The sequence below is a fragment of the Vespa mandarinia genome, chromosome 3 (assembly GCF_050613455.1).
Source record: "Vespa mandarinia isolate Hongniang chromosome 3, ASM5061345v1, whole genome shotgun sequence".
Classification (NCBI taxonomy): Eukaryota; Metazoa; Arthropoda; class Insecta; order Hymenoptera; family Vespidae; genus Vespa; species Vespa mandarinia.
In genome coordinates this window covers 5,615,502-5,636,755 of record NC_140812.1, presented here as the reverse complement: position 1 = coordinate 5,636,755, position 21,254 = coordinate 5,615,502, and the positions used below count along the sequence as shown (strand labels likewise).

Genomic DNA, 21,254 nt, shown 5'->3' with positions numbered 1-21,254 from the left:
CGCGTAGCAGTGTACTATTACCACTATGAATGATCTTCATGGTGAAAGAACTCGGTCGGTATTGAATAGAAGATACGAATGAGGCTGTCGAGTATCAGCCTCCGGTAGAAAGTTCAATGCCTTTGACCCTTAACTCTCTTTTATGCTCGCGAGATTTTTTTTTCTTTAATTTGGTTCAATTACATTCCCCCCTTTGTCGACGCGTATATCATTGTAAGTTAATTCTGTTGGTGTTGCTCGACGAAGTCCGTACTAATTTACATGTTTCCGAGGGTAGGAAGAAAGATGTAGAAACGTCCTGTACGAGATCCGTAGGGCGAGTAATCGCGGTGAAAACGAACGTTGATGAAGGTCGAACAGGAGGATATCTATTCTTGGGGTTGAATCGAGGTTCGGATGATGCCACAGTTGTGAAAGTATGGCCGCTATGATAAGGATGGCGTAGGCTGCTGGTGAGATTTTCAATGTGATAGAGAGAGAAAGGGAGAGAGAGAGAAAGGGAGAGAGAAAGGGAGGGGGAGAGAAAGGGAGGGGGAGAGGGAGAGGGAGAGGGATAGGGAGAGGGAGAGAGAGAGAGAGAGATGGTTACAAAGTTGCGAATTAAAAATACAAAGAAGGATGAAGCGACGGTGGGAAACGGAGGGTTTTAGAGGAGAAGGAAGAGAAACGAGTAGTAGTAGTAGGAGGAGGAGGAGGAGGTGGTGGTGTGGTAGCTGTGGAAGGGTGGATTTGAGACAAAGGGTGCGACGGGAACAATGGCTTGTAATCTCGAGCCCTTAGAATAGCCCTGTCCTGCGTTGCTCCGTTCGGCTCGGCCCCGTGCCCTTCGCCCTTCCAGATTCAGTAGAGAAAGCGAGACGCACGATTATTCCGGCGAACCCCCATCGCCATCGCCGGCAGCGTCGCTCGGACCTTTTCCCGCTCGATGGGATCCCGTCGTTGTCGTCATCGTCGTCGTTGCCTGTACTACTCGTTGGATCTTGTTAGGTACAATGAGCGGGTTAAACGAATCAATTTTTGTAGGACTCTACTCGGAAATTCCATTTCCGTGAGCGAGAAACGAGCGGGAAACGCGCAGTAAAGGAAAACGGGAGGATGAGGGGAGGATAGAGAAAGAGAAAGAGAGAGAGAGAGAGAGAGAGAGAGAGAGAAAGAGATTTCTGGCGTGAAACGAATGGCTTGCAGGACCAAACTCGTACGTCGTAAAAAGTCTAAGAGATTTCGTATCCTTCGTGAAAAAGGACGTCCAACTAGCCACGCGATCGGTGAAGTGTTTTTGGTAGGCGTCTAGAACGTAAGAGGCTTAGGTGGAATTAACGTCATGCTTTTTTTTACTTCGAAAAACGAAGGGACATTATCGGCTTATCGGACGGTATTGGAGTAAGTTTCGATATTAGACGCGACAAATTCGACGTACGTAGGATTTTAAAGTAAAGATAATTTCTTTAAAGACATCAGAGACGTAAATCTCTTGTCGATGCATCGTTCAAGCCGCAACATCCTTCTCTCTTCCAATCCAACCACTTCTCCTTAGCGGTCTATCCACGAAGAGAAACTTCCACGGATTACCATTTCGCCGCGGTTCTTGTTAATATTTATTAGATGTTCCCGCACAGTAAAAGGCATTAAGGATCGAGTAGATGCTTCGTAGAAGAGAAAGCAATATAGAGATAATTCTTTTTTCTCTGGCTCTCACTCATTCTTTTAATTTTTTTTGAAGGTATAACAACATGAAACAATAATGTGAACAATTCTCTTTCTCTGATTCTATAAGGACTCAGCCTGTCAAATGGCATTTCTTGATAATGAATAAAACTTTATTATCATAAAGATGAAAGCAATTAATAATGATCGTAAGAGATTATTGTATCGATACGTATAATTAGATCAAGATGCTAAAGTTGGAAAAGCAAAGCGGCCGAGTCATATGGCTGGTGAGCATCGATAATAGCAAGAAGGGCCACGTAGAGCTTTAGTGATCGAAGATTAGGTAGGGCCGTTATACGGACAGCAGCAAGCTCGACTGGCACAAGCTCTAGCGACGTTTTATCACACTGATCGTCGGCGAGGATAACAGCTTTGTCCGGCAACCGGAGGTACGCGTGGAGCCATCGCTCGTGAGCTTTGAGCGCACGTGTACCGTAAATTCATGATGCATACATATACACTCGATTATCTATATGTGTATATTATATATTTATGTACGTATAATTGTGTATGTATATGGACATGTGTGTAAGTATTTTATATATATATATATATATATATATAATATATATATAATATATATTATATATATATATATATTTTATATATATATATATATAAAATATATATAGGTATTACGTTTATATACAGGGTGATAGCGGTCTACCGCAATCCAGTCCACGGATAATACAGCTAGCGAGAGCGAGAGAGCAAGAGAAAGAGGGAAGGGGGTTGTCCGCGATGGTCGGTGTCTCGGTTTGCATTTCACAGCGGAGATATACGGTTATCTTGTACACGTCCGCGACAAAGCCCGTACGTTCCGGTTAAGCGTTATCTAACTCCCGGTACCTCGAACGTCCCACCAATCTGCGTTCGTATTAATTACGGTACTCATTAAGATATCCGGTAATTCGCGGTGAGGCCGAGTAGTAGCGTTTGCGAAACGAAGCGAGTATGTAAGCGGGTGGTTCGTTGACGCGCTGCGACGCCTCGCTCTAGTATTAATTTAGCAAGAAGCATAATTTTCGTTAATTAATTGATAGATCGTCGGCCGAGATAGTCGGCGACCGTAACCACGTTCGCTACGGTAAATTGTGAGCGAACAAACGACTGAACATGTTGGGTTTGACGAGAAGGACGCATGTATTGCCGTTTACCATCATCTCTGGATTAATTAAATTTCATGTTTGAACGATGTTATATCGATGTGGTAGCATAAACCATCATCTTCAAACGATTCCTATATCGTGATATCTATGCGTCGATCCATTCTTATCTTACGGGATCGACTAAGTACCGTTTAATCGTTTACTACTCTACCTAATCTAATATTTTCACGATGGACACTTTGAAAACGAGACCGGCGATATTAGGGATGGGCGTGTTAACGAGATTAAAAGACCCGGGGCGGGAAGGAAGCGGAAACCAACGGAGCTATTCTCGAGAGTGGAGCTTCACGGAACCGTGTTATAACTTCATTGCCTCTGCTCGGCGAGCCTCCTAAATTCGGAAACCTTGCTGGATTTCATCGTCCTTCCATTCTCTCTCTCTCGCTCTCTTTCTCTCTCTCTCTCTTTCTCTCTCTCTTTCTTTCTTTCACACATACATATACGTATACTTTTACTTTTCTCCATTTCCCTTTCCTCTCTTCTGTATCTTCTCTTGTCGTCCCTCTGTTTTCCTTCGTCTCCTAGTTCTTCTCCAACATTATCATCCTATTCTCTTTTTCCTTTGCTCTTTCTCTCCCTCTCCCTCTTTCTCCCAGACCACAAGAGAACCCTTTTCCAAAGTCCTTTGCACCTAGCGCGTACCGGCTGCCGCGCTTAAATTCATAAGGGCCGCGAAAATGTGGCGCGAATTTGCGATGTGCTAAAGTTAATTCTTGTCGGTTTTAAAGGGGATTACACGAGCTGAGCTTGGCCGAACCGTCTTTCGGGCGATACTCAAGCCCTGGCTCGTCCCTGCTAACACATCGCCCGGTCGTATCAATGTGTGTGCTCAAGCAAAAACACACCTCCACTCAGCCGCGATCCGGATTTAATCCGCTTGGACGAAAACGTGTATGAAACTACTTAAAATATAACCTTGAATGGATGCCAGGCGATTCGCTGTTTATACCACTCGCCTCACCCATTGGACCCATCAAACGTCTACGACGAGGCTACTACGTGCCACGCTTCTCGCCAATTTTCTCTCTCTTTCTCTCTATCTCTTGTCCCCTCTCTTTTTTTCTTCACGTTGAGAGTGCCACAGTAGCAAAGAACGTTCCACGAAATAAAAAGGTTTTACGATAATAGGGGAAAGCTGTCGCCACAGCAGCGTATCTTAAAAAGTTTCACTAGGAGGAACATATGTTACGAGATGTATTGTATCTAACTTCAATAGGATATCGTTTTGGTATTGAGAATGTACTCCTCCTATCGGTTAGAAGGTTCTAACGTTTTATGCTAATTATGGTTAGATCGCCTACACATTGTCTCCCTTCTCCTCCCTCTCTCCCTCTTTCACCCACTTACGTTCATGTTCTCCACTAGCTTTCTCTCTCGCTCGTTCCGCTTGAAACTCCGTCAAAGTCCGTATTCTCCTCCGACCGATGGTTACTAGGATACGCGACACCCCCTTCCGCCTTCCACGTTCTACTCCTCGTCGATTCCCACCCCTTCAGCCTCGCTCGCACCATGCGCTGATGTATGATTTAATGCTGGTTTCGAGAGTAGACTGAGCAGAGCGAGTACAGCGAGTAGACTGGTAGAGAAGCAGAGAGAGAGAGAGAGAGAGAGAGAGAAAGAGAGAGAGAGAAAGAGGGTGGTCGGGGGTGTCTGGGACGGTATAAGGGTTTGCACGGTGTAGTGTTGCAGTGAGCTCATTAATTTACTAGCAAGCGCCAAAGGGTGGCTTAACAAGGCGCTAGGTTCCATTTTATTAGGTAAAATTGAAGACACGCTCGAGGCCGCCCTCTTCAAGCGCGATAGGCCTAGTGCGTCTCCGTTGGAACTTTCGAGTAAGCTTCTTCTCTGATGATCTAATCTTGAATCTTAGAAAAATGAATTAATTCTCTTTTACTTATCTTCCAACAACTCGTAAAATGGATCATGAACGTATTACATTTTGTTCGACGAATGATCATACCGAACGTGTGATGGAATCGATCGAACATATAGGTCGTGCTATTAGATAATGATGGAAGACTAGTCAAGAGACTAGCCAAGAGAACTCGTTCTCGCTACAACTGGCGGACAGTGACGTCTCGCAAAATGGCGGGCTTGGCAGGTGGCGAGGCTAGAAAAAACAAAAGGACGAAGAAAAATAATTAATGTGGGTGTCTCATGTGCGCCAGCCCGACTCATCACTCTACCTCATCCTCTCTCTCTCCGTCTCTCTCTCTCTCTCTCTCTTTCTCTCTCTTTCTTTCTCTCTCTCTCTATCTATCTATCTATCTTTTTCCTTCTCCCTTTATTTCTCGTACGCTCACTCTTCTCTTTCTGGAAAGAGGGTAGAACGAGTACCAGATAAAAAGATAACGAGGCTCTGCGAGGCTTCACGAGCTAGACGCCACAAAGGAACGGAATACCCAAGGTACGTTTCAGCTAACGCTCATTGTTCAGCGATGTTCTATGAATATAGTTTCGAGATACATTTACTTGTAAATGCAAACTTTGCGACAAACTACGCGCCCTCTCCCCACCCAGATAGAAGTTGAAATGAACTTAAAAAAATTTCCTCATCAGCTGTCTACATTTTATTTTTCATTTATATAAGTGACATCTCGAATATTTAAACGAGTAATAATTTAAATGAGTACCGTCATTATATAGGATAACTAAAAGGAAGAAAGGATATAGAGAAGAAAACGAAAATATCGTGGTCATACTTTTATTGTTCTCAACGGAGTGATCGTATTTGCACCGGGATCGCATCGTAAAACTATTTCGATTCTTTACAAAGAAGTGAAGTTTTTTTCCAGTAGCTGACACGTTACGAACGTAACTCTCGACGTTTTCCGTTATTTTCGATGGAGATCGAAAGAGAAAGAGAGAAAGAAAAGAGAGACTGGTAGTAGAAGTGTATAAAAAAGCAGCGTGTCCGAGCGGGCGTCGTGTTTTCGGGCAATTAAACATTTCCATTTTCAATTTCTCGTCGGTGCCGAATGCAGGGGCGCGGTCGGCGGTCAGCCTCTGGCCGACGACCGTTGATTCGTTTATCGCTTCTCTTGTTTCCTCTCTTTCTCTTCCATCACTTCTATCGTTGCTTCTCTCTCTCTCTTTCTCTCTCTGTCTGTCTCTCTCTCTCTATCTCTCTTTCTCTCGCTCTTTTTCTCGCTATTTCTCTCTCTCTCTCTCTTTCTCTGTTCCTCTGTGTTGCTTCAATTTTTTTTTCATGGTTTTCCATTTTGAGCAAACTCCCTTCATCGGTCCCACCCCAGGCAACGGTGATGGCACCACCACTAGCATTACCACCCACGACTACCCCGTTTTCAGAGCACCTCGCTCGATCCACGAACAATCTCCCGCTATTCGAATCACCCTCGAGAATCGAGCGGATACCAAGCAATTATTTAACGCTGCGTACCGCGGCTTTGGTTTGTCTCGTTGAAATACGCTAGAATTCCCGACCATTGGAATACGGCTCTTGTGCGTGCCAATAGTTTTATCGAATATACCATTATCGAGTCGTGGAAGGCCAAGTGTACTTACGAGTGAGCGATCGAGCGAGCGAGCGAGCTCAACGTAGCGAGGTTAAAATAATTTCAAATCGTATAATAGAATGTGGTTACCGATCGAGTCCATTTTATAACGCGTACAGCGTTAGAATTTCAATCGAATGGGAAAGTTTAATCAGGGGACGAAGTTAAAGCCGATTCGCGGACAGTTTTACCTGTGTTGTTAGGATAGGGAGACTTTGTCCCGACTGGGAAATAAAAGGGAATTCTCTGTTGAAGTTGCCGATTTATTTCAGATGAATACGTTGAAATACATACTATTTCTCTAGCCTTATATATATATATATATATATATATATATATATATAAATATATATATATATAAATATATATATATGTAGGAATGTATATATCTTTGTATAGATTGTTGGAAGAGTAGGAGGTGGAATAGGAGGATGAAGAGAAAGGGTAAAGACAACTACGGCGATGCGCAGCAAAGTGTTTCAGCGGACAGTTTCTAGCACAACGCGCACGGTATTGTGTTCGGGCCAACTTGGGAGCAAGCAGGTGCTTCGGCTTCTCCCGTGGGAGGTATCACGTCCTCGCAAACCAGGATATATATTTCCGAGACAAAGCTTAACATCGCGAGATGCGGAAAACTCGTAAACAGATTGTACCGTTGAAAATATGATCATTTTGATCGGTCCTAGGAAACTGTCAGAGTCAAAAAAATCTTCTTAATCGGGGGAAAAATCTTAAATTTGAGTAGTCAACTTTTCTATCTATTTTCATTTTTCTCTGACATTTTTTGTTCTCTATTACGTTTTAACCACGGCTTTGTTTGAAAAGTTTAGAGTTTCTCAAAAGACAAAAATAGTCGGTGGTGAGATTGCATACTTTTTTGTAATAGGCGTTCGCCTTTAAGCAAGGCGAGATACACAGTACAGTATTCCGAGTTCTCTTGAAAAGGACATAAATGTATAGGACTTTCTATGTGCATATATCTATGTACGATATGTAACAGACGAACATTTTATTTGAGGAGAACGGTCGGTGGAATAAAGAGCGGTTACGCTAGAAGAAAATCATCATGAAAGGAAGAGAGGAAAGGAAAAAGGAAGAAGAAAGGAAGGAAGGAAGGAAGGAAGGAAGGAAGGAAGGAAGAAAGGAAGGAAGGAAGGAAAGAAGGAAGAATGGAAGGACGGGACGAACGGAAGGAAGGAAGGAATGAGGAGGGGAAAGAGAAAAGAAAGCGTAATAAAAGAAGACGAGAGAGATGCACGGAGAAGGTTCTTCTCTCTGCTACTTTTCTCTCTTTATCTCTCTCTCTCTTTCTCTCTCTCTCTCTCTCTTTCTCTTTTACAGACGCTGGACCTAACATCGCGGTGCCCCTGGGATTAAAAAACCTCAGCAAGAAATACAGCCACTGCAGAAACCCTCATTTGCAATCTACTTCCTGCTCCCACGACCTTAGCCCGTGCTACTTTTCCTCCACCACCAAGAAAAGCTAGATTCGAGTCAATATTAGAAAGCGAAGAACGAAGAGCGGGAAAAAAGGAAAAAGCGGAAAACGGAGTCTCACTGAAATAGAGAGATACTATACCGAAAGAGTTTTAGGGAATAAGGTAGAGAATTTAGCGCTCGATTATGTTTCTATTCTTCGTATCTACACGAGTAATAATTCAAGGAACAAAGTTCCTCGAAAGAAGTGAATCTTCTTTACCGATAGCCTATACGTATATGCTCATAAAAAACAAACTAAGAGTACTATAATTTTAAATAAAGTGAAAAAAGAAAATTGAAAAGAAAGCCACGTTTTAGTCACTTCATTTGAAGCAACACTTGTACATTTTGCAACTTTATATTCGTCGATCTAAATAAAAAAAATAAAGATCCATTCAATCAACTTTTCGTTTTTACGTATAGCTTCTCATAAGATTATGTCATATAACAAACCTAACTAACAAAGATTCGACTAAGTACGAAAGAGTAGCCAGTTGATGAAGTAGTCCGTTACGTCGTTGCAACGAACGATGGGTTGTTGGATGCAGAGAGTAAAGGATGACTGGAAAGGGTTGGGAGTGGGGTTTAACGACCCCGATAGTCGCGGTAGGACGTGCGTGAGCCCTCGCACGACTGATTACGAGCGAGCGACCCTTTGACGATCACGATCGGCCGCCTTCGTGTGGCATAGAAAGAGAGAGAGAGAGAGAGAGAGAGAGAGAGAGAGAGAGAGAGTAAGAGAGTGAGAGAGGGAGAAGAAGGGAGAGAAAGGGAGGGAGAGGGAGAGAAAGAGAAAGACAAAGAGGGGAAGGGAGGAAACACATGTGATCGATCTAACGGTGGGCGGCGAAGAGAGCATCGCCTTAGGGGCTCTCCAGAGCGAAGGGTTTAGTTATACCGGCGTGGCGTACGCGGTTACGAGCGTGCATCAGCCTGGATAAATCACCGGATGTACTCCAACGTGGACACGTCGCAAGAGAGACGAGTCGTATTAACTTTTTTACTGTGTAACCAGCTAGGAAAGAGAGAAGGAGATAGGATGGCAAGTTGCCGTACTTAATAGTCTTGGCCAATAAGAACAGACGAAAAATATCGTTAGTATAACGAGAAAAGTGATCGTCTATAAAAGAAAAAAAGAAAAAAAAAATGGAAGAACAAAATTTCGATATACCAGACGCTTTTGTTGAAATAAATAATGTTAGAAATTCAATGTTAAAACCACTGAGGGAAAAATATGAATATTGTTCTTCGTTCGGTTATTGAAATAATCAATACTCTTTTATCTACATCGAGGCAGGCATACCGATAACGCGGGCTCGTTATTCGACTTCGATCGTTCACCGTAACGCTACTTCTAACAAAATTAAATATTGAATCGGAATATCGAAATAAATTGCAAGGATTCTGTCTCTTTCTCTCTCTCTCTCTCACTCTCTCCCTTATTCTCTCTCTACACAGAGAGATTTTCGACGGCTTTACGAATTTATCACGTGACAGTCGTGGCTTTGCTTGCGTAATATCTCCGAGGCGTTGCTTTTATGCTAAACTACAAACGTTCCAGAATAGCGTAGCCGTTCTATACAAATTCTGTGTCTATATATGTATATACATACACGCATATATATATATATATATATATACATATACAGACGCGTTGATGTGTGTCTAGGCATGCGTTCATCTGTGTAGATAAATCACCGAATATAGTCCGACGTGGACTTTGGGAGAGATGTCGTATTAACGTTTTTGCTTCGTATGTAGCAAGGGATGACGATGGCTGGAAACGCGGACGAAGTTTGGTAGTTTGCTGGAAAGTGAGTGAGAGAGAGAGAGAGAGAGGGAGAGAGAAAGAGAATAACATCGAGACGTGGCGAATAGTATATTCACTTCGCGCTAACGGCTCAACGAGAAAGTAGAAGGTAGAGAGAGAGAGAGAGAGAGAGAGAGAGAGAGAAAGAGAGAGAGAGAGAAAGAGAGAGAGAAAGAGAGAGAGAGAGAAAGAGAGAGAGAGCATTCTCTCGTCTTAGCTCTGCTTAGAAGCGATTCATCGCCCAAAGTGCTCGAGCTCGATCTGTGTTTAACGTGTAATGTGCTCAAACTATTGCAGTTGTCTTACAAAGAGTAAGAGAATGGGTAAGAGGGAAACAGAGAACAAGAGAATGAGAGAGGGAGAGAGAGAGAGAGAGAGAGAAAGAGAGAGCATGAAACTATACTAACACCAATAGTAGACTCGCTCACCACGACTACTTGCCTTTCCTTTCTTGCACTCTCGATCGATCGAATATTAATTAACACGATTGGTCGTAATTAAAAGTTTAATCGAAACGATTAATGTGTCGCTTATTAACAGGTTTTTTTTTTTATTAACAGCATTGGAACGTTGTCTCGCATTTTCCCAAGTGCTCGGTTCATTAACTTCCGATGTAAGTTCATTAGTGTAACAATATTTTTAAGGTAGGATTTCTAATCTCATTATCGTACATCGACTTTACTGTTCAACAATTTTTATCTTTTGTTTTCTCTCTCTCTCTCTCTCTCTCTTTCTCTTTATCTTTTTTTATTGTTCTTTTTTTATCGTTTTTTTTATCATTTGTTTTAAATAGTCACAGATAACGTGATATCTCCAAGCACGATAACCGAAGCAAGAATAGAGGAGGATAAAAGAGAGGATGCAAGTGGAGCAGGAAATCATGTCTCATCCGTAAACCGAACCTAATGAAGGGTACCGACTACGTTCGTCGAAGTTATGCGAGCTAGTATAGTCTGTCGCGCGGACCCTTGAATTCGTATTTATGTTTGTACCCGTCGTTTGGCAATGGCGATGACGGTAGAGCGGTGGCGAGACTCTCGCGGAATTGAAATGCAAATAGCGGGATCCGGGATGCAAATTCCAGTTGCACGGGGTAACGCCAGCCAGCCATCCCGAACGAATGAACGAACGGGCAGTCCGCTACAGGGCCGCACTGGGATCGACCTCTGAACAGAACCGAAAGGAATGGAACCGACTGGACTACGAATCGAGTAAAAGCAAGAAAGAGTGAAAGAGAATGAGCGATGCCTGCGGGGAGATGTGAAAGGAAGACAAAAAATTGATTGCAATTCGGCGCCACTCTCGGCTTGGTCGAGATAAAAGTAATGCGTTTCGTGCATAACGAGTCGTTCCACCCACATCTCTTTCTCTCTCTCTTTCTCTCTTTTTCTCGGTTTCTATATTTCTTTTTTCGCCGTTTCCCTTTGACTCCGCGTTTCTGTCGACCTCTTTCAGTCTTCACCGTGTTTTGTTCTCGCACCACCCGGCATTGAAATTTTGAAAGCACGTTACAGGATACGTTCGCAAGGCAAACGAGACGGACGAGAGGTAATCGTTCGTTCGTTCTTCTGAATATCGTTAACTTACAAGAATTACCGAGGCATTTGAATTTCTAGCGATTCGAGAAAAAGTTCTAATATGAGTTTCTTGTCTCATGTTTTTTCTTTCGGAAAAATCGATGCGTTAGTTGCTCCTCGAAGATGGATTCTTTGTCGCATATCGTTCTTATATATATTTCATAAAGGGAAACGTAAGCTCCGGAAAAATTTCATGAATAATAAAGGAAGCACAATATTGCGTCGGAGAGATCAATATCACTGTACGAATTGTATTATTTTCTCAGGATACAATGGATCTTTAAGAATAAGAGGAAGGAAAAGTTTTAAACCTAGTTTTAGCGAGTTAACCAAGGAGAGCCGCACTTTAAGATCGCCTAATAACATTAAAGAAAACATTTAGTAATCCTCCCATTTCTTCTCTTCTATTTTTTCTTTTTCTTCTTCTTCTTATTCTCTGCTTTCAGTTAGCAATATTTCAGCTTTTCGAAAATCAATATTTACTAATTATATTAAGCTGAATGTCATGGTTGGATCGACGTATCGTATGACTTTCATGTAGGTTGGACGACAATCGGACGGTTAACAATAATTAGACACTCGTCCTCCCATGAAAATGTAAACGCGTAGAGAGAGGGAGAGAGAGAATGAACGAGCTGTATCGTGGCGAACCCTTTCAGAAGTAGACTAGCAGATATCCGATTCCTGTCATGTTTTCACTGAAGACGATTATCCGATTAGCAATCGCGCGCATCGCTTGTACGGATTGACGTGGCCAACCGCAAGAATTCTTTACGGACTAATGGTCCACAAGAGAGAGAGAGAGAGAGAGAGAGAGAGAGAGAGAGAGAGAGAGAGAAAGAAAGAGAGAGATAGAGAGAGAGAGAAATCGATCGATCGATCGGTAAACACAGAACTTCGACTGTCGTCACAATGCTTTGAGTCTTGTTAATGCTCGATAACGATTATAATCATTGATTATCAATATAATCATATATATTTCTATAATAATCTAATATTATTGAATAGAACTGACGGTCGACTCTACAGTTTAATTGATTCAACTAATCAGTAATTGTGAATATTATAATTTTCATTTCTATTTATTCCATGAAATTGATTAGTTCACTTATTGGGAAAGTTCAATTAATCTATGATGAATGGAAAAATAGGGAACAGCGAGATAGAAAAAGAAAAATACAAAAAAATATATATATATATGTACATATATTTATAAAAAAGAAAAAAAGATCGAGTGGCTAGAGTGAACGGGGGTAATCGAGCATTCTACTTAATATGCCGAACAGGGGTGAAACAACGCATTGCAAAGCGGCCGCTGCCGCGAGTGGGCGGAAACAAATGGCAAAGGGCATTGGCGGCTATCCTCTCCCCGGGAACCATATCGTCCAGCACCCTCGCTACGGACAGAGTGCCATCGATTACGCCAAAATTAACATTTAAAAGCGGAAAATTTGCAAGTGCCGAGAAGCTCTGTACACCACACTAACTATAGGTACCGCAGTACCTACGTAACGCGAGTACCATAGCACGTGCAGAAGCATGCTCGTTCCTCTCGTTAGCGATGGCAAGCAACGAAAGGGTGCAAGACGAGAGAAAAAAAGAAAGGGATGTTACGAGTAAAGAAGGGGGAGAGTGAGCCTCGGAAACCCCTCGCTGTTAAATGTAAATGTCCGGCATTTGTTACTTCTCTCTTTCTCTCTCTCTCTTCCTCTCGTGTAGGAAGCACTGTTTGTTTGTATCTGCGGTTCGCAAGCACCACGACGGTAACAGGGGGTGCGAGTTGGTTGCGAAGGGTTGCAACGAGAACGAAAAGGGAGGGACCAGGCCGCTCTGGAGCTCTCTCTGCTATTCGGCATTTTTTGTTACTTCTACTTTTGCCATATACTTTTTTATTTTTGCATGGCCCGCTGGCTTCTATGTAAGCTAGCGTGTGGGAGAGAGCTTCGGGACGCTCATTTGTAAAATTTTATGATAACCTCCCCACCACTCTATTCTTTCTCTCTCTCTCTCCTTCTCTCTCTCTCTCTCTCTTCCCTATCTCTCTTCGTCGAGAAACTCCTCCTCACCCTCTCCTGTTACCGTCGCGTTGTATCCATTACGAGCGTGCTGCTGCTCCTTTTTAGGAATTTCGTTTTAATTACTGCCCGTTCGCCGTGTATCCCCATCCCTCTACCTCGTCTCGTTCTGCACCTTTTTTACTCTTTCTTTCTCTCTCGTTCAAGCTCTCGACATTCTGTCTCTTTTTATCGGTTGGCATCACGCGCACGCGTGCCCATGATCGCGCGAAAACTCTAAACGACGTTGCACATCGATCTGAGAGAGAGCTTGAATATCAGAAAGCTATTGAAATCCCGCGAAATTGCGGTGCAGCCGTACGCAAGAGCTTTTCCCCGTATCGGCAGAGTACCATCCCACCAACTATCCTCGTTTCTCATCCCTTTACCACCCCTGTGCCACCCTTTCTCTATAGACGTGCCTTTTTCCGCCATCCTCCGCCGTTCCGTTAACGAATATGATACGGAGCATCGATGAAAGATAACCGAATGAAAACCGGAAAGAACGAGCTCGGCATTGCGGTACCGTTTCGCTCGCGGAAAATCGTCGAATCTGCCTGGTTGAAGGAAGTTAATCGAGTTTAAAAATGATAAGTTTCCTTGTGCCTGACGCGATCAACTTCTCTCTATATTTATACATATAGATATATTTTTTAAATTGTGCTTTTAAATGGAACCTTCGACGTCTATGAAAAATAATCGATCAGTATTATTTCAGTGATATTACGTTTGGATTCAAATTCTCGCGATAAAAAGAAAAAGAGATGGCTATCTTGTATTATTTAAGAGTCAGAGAAATTAATGATTTGTCATTTGATAACATGTAACTCTAATAAAGATGATGAGAGAATCATACAAATTTATGATACCTCTTAAAAAGTAAATATTATTTATATAATAAATACATCTATTCTTGACTTGAGAATTATTAAGTTAACGTTATTTCAACAATACATACAATTTTACATTTTGATCAAAATGAAGACGTTTTTAAAATAAGCAGACCTCCATTTGATTCGTGAGTAAAACGAAGAATAAAAGCATTGTGCTTGAAAGTTACAGGCGGCACGCAACCTACAGCGCGGTGTCTGTGGCAACGACTGCCATACTTGTATGGAGCCGCGACTCTTTTGATATTTCAACGGAGTAGACGAGTGGCGTGTCGTAATGAAATCATCTCCATCGCTTTGATCTTCGCCGTGTGCGCGCGCGCGCATCAACCAGCCATCACAGGCAGGCAGCTCGTGTTCGCGCTCATTCTCGTCATCCCTTCGTTGGTAGGAGCAACCTTCGCGTCTCTTTTTCTTCAAAACGGTTACACATTCCCATCCCTCTCTTGTCGGCTTTACTCAACACTCCTACCCTACCTCCCTCGATCTACCTTCACCCTTACACCCTCTGCTACTTTCATAATGAGTTCCTTCGCTCATTTTCTTTCTTCCCTTTTGACCAGCTAATTTTTTTCTAACGACATGGCACGAGACTCTTCGTTCTTTCTCTCGAGACCACCGTTCGAAAGGATTTTTCTTACAAGCAAAGAGTATCTTTAAAGACATATGTATAAAGATCGAAGGAAACCCACAAGAGGAAGAACGATCTACGAAGTCGAGTATCGTGCAAGAAGCAATATGATTGGATCGACGAAACTCCAATTTCATAGCTAATGAATGTATGAGAATCGTATCGAAGGTTGGCAGCGGTGAAAAGTACGTAAACCGACATAATAGAAAAAGTTAATCTTTTCGAGGTCGAGTAAAATTTATGATATGATATAAAGATTTTCCATCATCTTTATCTTTTCTACGATATATATGAAAGAAACCTTTTCATGCTGATGTTTTTCTGTTAATTATTAATATAAATTTATTTGGATTTTGTTCGTTGTTCGTTTTGAGAGATTTCGAAGAAAAACGGGATAAATAAGAACCAAAGCGAAGGAAAGACAACGACATCGTGCAAAATTCATTCGACTCTCTGAAAGTGTAATAGTATCTTATTAAATTACAGTATGATCCATCGGAATTTACGATGGACAGAGACGATGATCGATACCCGAAGAAGAGTCGATATAGAGGCACCAAGAAACAGGGGCTGGTACGTACTGGGATGAGGGATCTCATCTTCTTTGCACAAGAGAGCCACGACCGTGGCAGGTATATAAGGTGTATCGAGCAACAAGGACTAACGGCCTTTAATTAATAAAGTTACGCGAACAACTCTCAAAGTCTTCCCGCTCCTTCTCTACTCGTTCTCTCCTCCCAACGCGCGCCAGCTATTTCCCTCCGCTTTAGAAATTCTGCTATTTCTCCCCTTCTCCTTTTCCATCCCTTCTTCTTCTTCTTCTTCTTTTACCTTCTTCGATTTTCCTTAGAGTGGGATCCTTTCCGGGAAGTTGGATCTCTTTGTAAAACTCGTACGCGTTCCCCTGCTAATTTAAAAATACTCCATTTCCTACCGAAAAGATGATCAGCGAATCACGATATAGTACATTACATCGAGTAATGATATCTTTCTTAAAAGAACGATTTTTATTTATATGTATACACGTCGAAAGAATTATTATTCTTATTATTTTCTCAAGTAAGCATATTTAGCATATTTATCTTGAACCATTGAAAAAGAATAGTCTATTTTCGGGTATACCTAGTTTTTTTTGTAGTGAGCATACAGATAATTGATAACTCGCGCGACAAGACGATGCGTCTTTTCGTCGAACACTCAAACGAGCGCCAAAAGTCGGAGTTGGTTTCCGTAAGAATGTTCCTACCGAACGATACAAGGAGTGGGAAAGAGTTGAGATCGACGCAAAACGGGCTGGAAAAGTTAGCCCGGAAAAGGGTAACGCGGACTACTACCGCGAGGTGCCAGAATTCGAGAAATTAAGTCGCATTCTCGCTGCCAACCCTGTCACCACGCGCCACGGCAAACGTCGTCGTCGCAACGAAAGCCCTCTTCGAAAGGATACGAGAGGCGAGTTATGGCTCGCTAAAGAAAATTGACTTGAATCCACGCCAGGATAATAAAAGCGCGCCCCGCTATGTGGAGCTACGAGCGAGAAATATGAAGGAAACGATCCGATACCGGTAAGCAAGAACTCTTTCGATGTTCATGGCTACTGCCGGTTGCACTCTTTGGTAGAAACGAAAAATATCGAAGAAAGAAATATATTGCTATAGTGCTTTTTTATTCGGACGCACAATCGATACCGAATGCTCGTGTTCTTTTTGCGATACGCTACACAACAATGTACCTATGTACGTAGCAATGAGTATCGATTATACTCGAGTACGTATTACATTAGGATCGATGTTATCGTCGATACACTATGCTCGTAATATTCCTACGAAACGATCCTAGCAAAATATCGACTTTTCTCAGTAAGAAACTAAAAGTGATTCCAACAACTATGACGTAAATGTATACTTGTCGTTTCATATAACAAAATTATTGAATCGATAAAATTGCATTCGACGCATTGCCTTTTTTCATTTCGTTCCATTACTAAATAAAGCAACGAAAGGTAATCGGCGATGCGTAATCATCAAAGCAATATTTCGTTATCTCGATGATGAATGATCTATGAGTTGTTAAAGTTCTTGTGATATTTTTATAATCACTGCCGATGACAGTGACCGATCGAGGAAACCAAACATAGCCGGTAAGTGCATAAAATTGTCTCGGTCCTTATTTAAACGAAATATTCGATAACTTCCTTCGTTGGTATGTGTATTTAAAATACCTACATACATACATACATACATACATATATATATGGAGTCATACACGTATCACCGCTTTAACTTAAGATACGAGCCAACTGTACAAATACTATAGGTAAGTAGCAGAGGAAATATGTGTACTTACTTTATATAACAACATTCGTTACAAAGCAAAACGTACACGACAGACGGATACTTCATAGGAGGGATAAAATGTATTTCAGGATTGAGGAGTATTCTACTGAGCACAGCATTCGTGAATGGACGTACAACGATCTACCTTGTGTTCGAGATAACATCCGGCATGTAAATTTACTTAGGCGTCTATAATCTAAGCTGATCAATTACCTACGTTAATGACATACCTATTTGCTGTAAAATCATTTTTTTTTATTAAGGATCCGCTCGACAGAAAAGCACGAAAGTTGGTAGTTGTCGAGCGAGGACGCTAGCGGTTGTGCAGTCTTTTTACCTTGTTCGGTGTAGTCGCTTGTTGCTGCGGCGAACAGCTGGTGCTGTGTACAGTCGGTTGATTGGTTGTCGGCGGCACGATGCCCTGGTGATTCAGGTGACTCAGCTGATTCAGCTGGTTGAGCTGCTGCGGCTGCTGCACCGGATTCTGGTTGGTGGCCTGCAGCTGTTGATGATGTGTCTGATGCGCAGGATGAGTCGTCTGATGGTGCGTCGCAGGGAAAGTGGGCACCGTGAACGGGACGAACAGCATCGGGCTGCCGAGGATGTGCGCACCACCTCCACCCAATGCCCCCGTCTCCTCCCTACACCTTTTTCGTGCGTTTTTGGTTTTGGATAGCTCTTTTAGTCCATCGATCGTGTTTGTTTTGTTGTTGTGGTTTTTTTTATTTTTTTTTTTATTTTTTTTTTATTATTTTTGATTTATAACTTTTATTTTTATATTTACTCTTACTTTTGCGACGTGCTACTATGTATTATTGCCTTTTTTGTTTGATTATAATTTTTTATAGGGATTTTATCTTATCGATCACCGTCGAGGACGAGAATGATGACGAAGAGAGTGGTAACGGATGTGGTGGTAGAAGTAGTGGTAGTGACTACAATGGTAGTAGTAGAAGTAGTAGTAGTAGTAGTAGTAGTAGTAGTAGTAGTAGTAGTAGTAGTAGTAGTAGTAGTAGTATTTGGTGATGATAGTAGTAGGGTAGTAATAATATATATAGGTATTGAAGTGAAGGTAGGAATGTATCTTAGCGATTTATCATTACCTGCACTCCTGCCCCAGCCCTTGATGCTGGGGGTGGGCGTAGGGGGCGGCTCGGACGGAGGTGGTGGACGCCACCCTCGCTACCCTCAGCGATAGGCCGCCCCGTTGGCTAGTAAGCTGGACCGAAGGAGGTTGGTGATTGGTATGCGCACAGCAACAGGCACGGCAGCCGATCGTTTGTTGTGGTGCCGGGATAGCCTGAAGGTGGTGATGAGTTAGGGGCCCCCTGGGCCCCGTGGAGGAGGGAGAACACGGGTACACCCCAAGCAGGCAGCCCACCACCGCAGCCCCGGGGCCCGGTGCGCTCGGTGCCAACGCGCCTGTAGACGAGGCCACCCCAACCTCGCTGGCCCTCCTGCAACCACTGCACCACTGCACCCACCCTCCTGAATTGCCTGACTGATTCGGCCTCCTGACACCGATCGTTGAGCCGGACTGGACCACCTCAGCTGGACCCTCCTTCCTTTCGGGATCCCCCGCGGCTGGGATCTTGCTACTTTCTTTTCTTCCCAACTCGATCACCTTCGATCACTTACGTGCGATTTCTTTACGTTTATTTCACTATTAATTAAACTTTTTATTTCTTTCCAGCCTCGACAAACTCAAATTATTTCGGATATCTTTCAACGCGTCAATTAAATACTCGAAGAATAGAGCTCAATGATCAATAATAGTGCACAAATTTGTTAATCGCGATAAAATGATCCGACTAATTTCAGGAGTATCGATACCGAAAAGTAGCTAAGGTATAATTGTAGTCGTCGTTGATCGGCTGAGTGGAAATGTAGACGAGGCAGCTAAGCGTGTGCGTTCACCGGGAGAAGTCACGGCGCCTCTGATGCTTACTCATAACCACGTGGTCGAGCTGGGATAGCTTCCGATCGCAATCTCCAGAAGAGGCAGTGTGAGAAGCGTCGGTGAACGGAAACTTCCCGAGTACGAAGAACGTCCTTCTCACGAACGCGTTTACGATCTTCCTCTTTCTAGGGCTACGACTTCTCTCTACCGTGGAAAACTTTCTTCAACTATAGCGCCAACACGAGTTTCGAATAGGAAATAGTTATCGGAGTATTAAAGGAAAAGTAACATGCTCGAACGTTTCAACAAGTACACAACAACGATTTATCGCGATCCTCCCTTCCCGTTCACAATAGCGGCACTTTTTTATCCTCTCACCATTTCAATCGGCTATCGCGCGTAATGATCTTCCTCTCTCGGAATTCTCGTCGATCGTCGATTTCACTTTCGCGAACAGGTGGCTCTTCAACGATGTATTCTCGGTATGCAAATGTGTCGTATCACAATTAACTAAAAGATCTCTAGGTCCATCGTTTATATTCGCACAGAGATGTAACACACGCGTTCCTAAAGAAAATAATAATCGTAGACAATCGTTATTCGTTGTACTTTGATATACCGATAGGAGATGTACGAGGAAAGATCGATGATGATCGGTAACGATAGTAGAAATACACTATAATTGCTAGTTGATCGATCGTGAGAAATATCGCAATGATTTTTTTGAACGGAACGAGGGATCCGTTCAAAATGACATTATCCTATATATTTTCCTTTCCCTTTACTCGTTATACTACTTTCCACTTTGTATTCTCTTCTTTCCTGATTTTCTACGGACGTATCAAATGCGGTTGCGGCGGATGTCGTAGAGAGTAATCGTCAGGTTGACGATTTATTATAGAAAATGAATGAAGCGACGGCAACCCCCCGTAATCTCTCCTCCTCGAGATGGCACGTATCTTCTCGCGTGATTGCCCTCTCTCTCTCTCTCTCTCTCTCTCTCTCCCTTTTTCTCTCTCTCTCTCTCTCTCTCTTTCTCTTACTATCTCCGTTCTCCCTTTCACGTTGACGCGAACCGCAACGGAGCTTGTCCCCGCGTTCAGACAAACGAGGACGAAGACACGACGGGCGGAAAAAGAGGGAACCTAACCCGTAATGTTGGAAGGTCGCTCGCCGACTGACTAGCACTTCCGCTCAGGCTGTTGTGCGATTCAGAGTGGGGGATGCTTCGTTGGGTTGTTGTGTGTAGGGGTTGGTGGCGGCGGCTCGGCTCGTCGGTTGGTTGGTCGGGGTAGTTGTGTGTGCTTCGCTCGTACTGTGCGCGGGAAACCAGGGGGTTTCGAGCCTTTGCCGCTTGTCTAGCCCGGCGAAATAGCGACCAGTTTCACGTGGCAAGCACTACCTTCAGTTAGACTATTCACCGGAATATTTATCTTTTTCCACTTCCTTCCTTTCTTCCGCTACGATCGTTCAACGAATTTTCTTCTTCTTTTTCTTTTACTTTTTATTCTCTTCCTCGAAAAACACTCTAATCGTTCGAGCGAATATCGAGACGGCTTTATTTTCCTCTCTACGTTCGATTTATTTTAATGTGTACTACTTAAAGTGCCGACACTTTCAAGAAGAACAATTGGATGTGTGCGAGGGATCACTTAAAAACCCATGAAGACCGGTTAACTTGTCGATCGAATCGCCCTACCAATTCCAGTTCGTTCCTCATGTATCCTTATTTCACGATTCGACCAATTATTTCACGATTTTATTTTGATATTTTTTCATATACGACGAGATGAGTCGGATGAAAGAGACAAATTCCGTCGGACAAGTTCGACGTTTGAAAACTTCTCTTTCATATAATTTTGACAATTTTATTATATATTTATTTTTAGCCCAAAGACAAAATGAATTGATTTGTTAAGGCACTGAATTAGGATATTTCACTGGTAAAAAAAAAAAATAGCGAAAAGTCGGATCAAAAAGATTTTTGAATTGCGACGGAAAGGAAAAAGTGAAAAAAGATGCACTGGTCCCCTATTGTAAAGATCCACTGAATAATATCGGTTTAGTTTCTACCACGTGTTTACTTTCACGTAGACATCACAGTAACACAATCAACGAGAATACTGAATAATATTCACTGAATAACTCTCGATGTTCTTCGTCTTGATGTTGGTTATGGTTATTATTAT

General features: G+C 42.7%; 1 protein-coding gene across 1 annotated transcript in view; it reads right to left on the bottom strand.

Annotated features, from left to right (window-relative positions):
- Nucleotides 1–20,362, bottom strand: part of LOC118446780 (nucleolysin TIAR) — a 383,329-nt gene extending 362,967 nt beyond the window's left edge. The window contains exons 1-2 of the mRNA XM_035877827.2: nt 18,269–20,362; nt 17,503–17,812 (exon numbers count right to left, since the gene is read on the bottom strand). Of these exons, the coding sequence (XP_035733720.1) occupies nt 17,503–17,754 (252 nt within the window). The 5' untranslated portion in view covers nt 17,755–17,812; nt 18,269–20,362. The remainder of the gene's footprint in view (nt 1–17,502; nt 17,813–18,268) is intronic.
- Nucleotides 20,363–21,254: the final 892 nt, after the last annotated feature.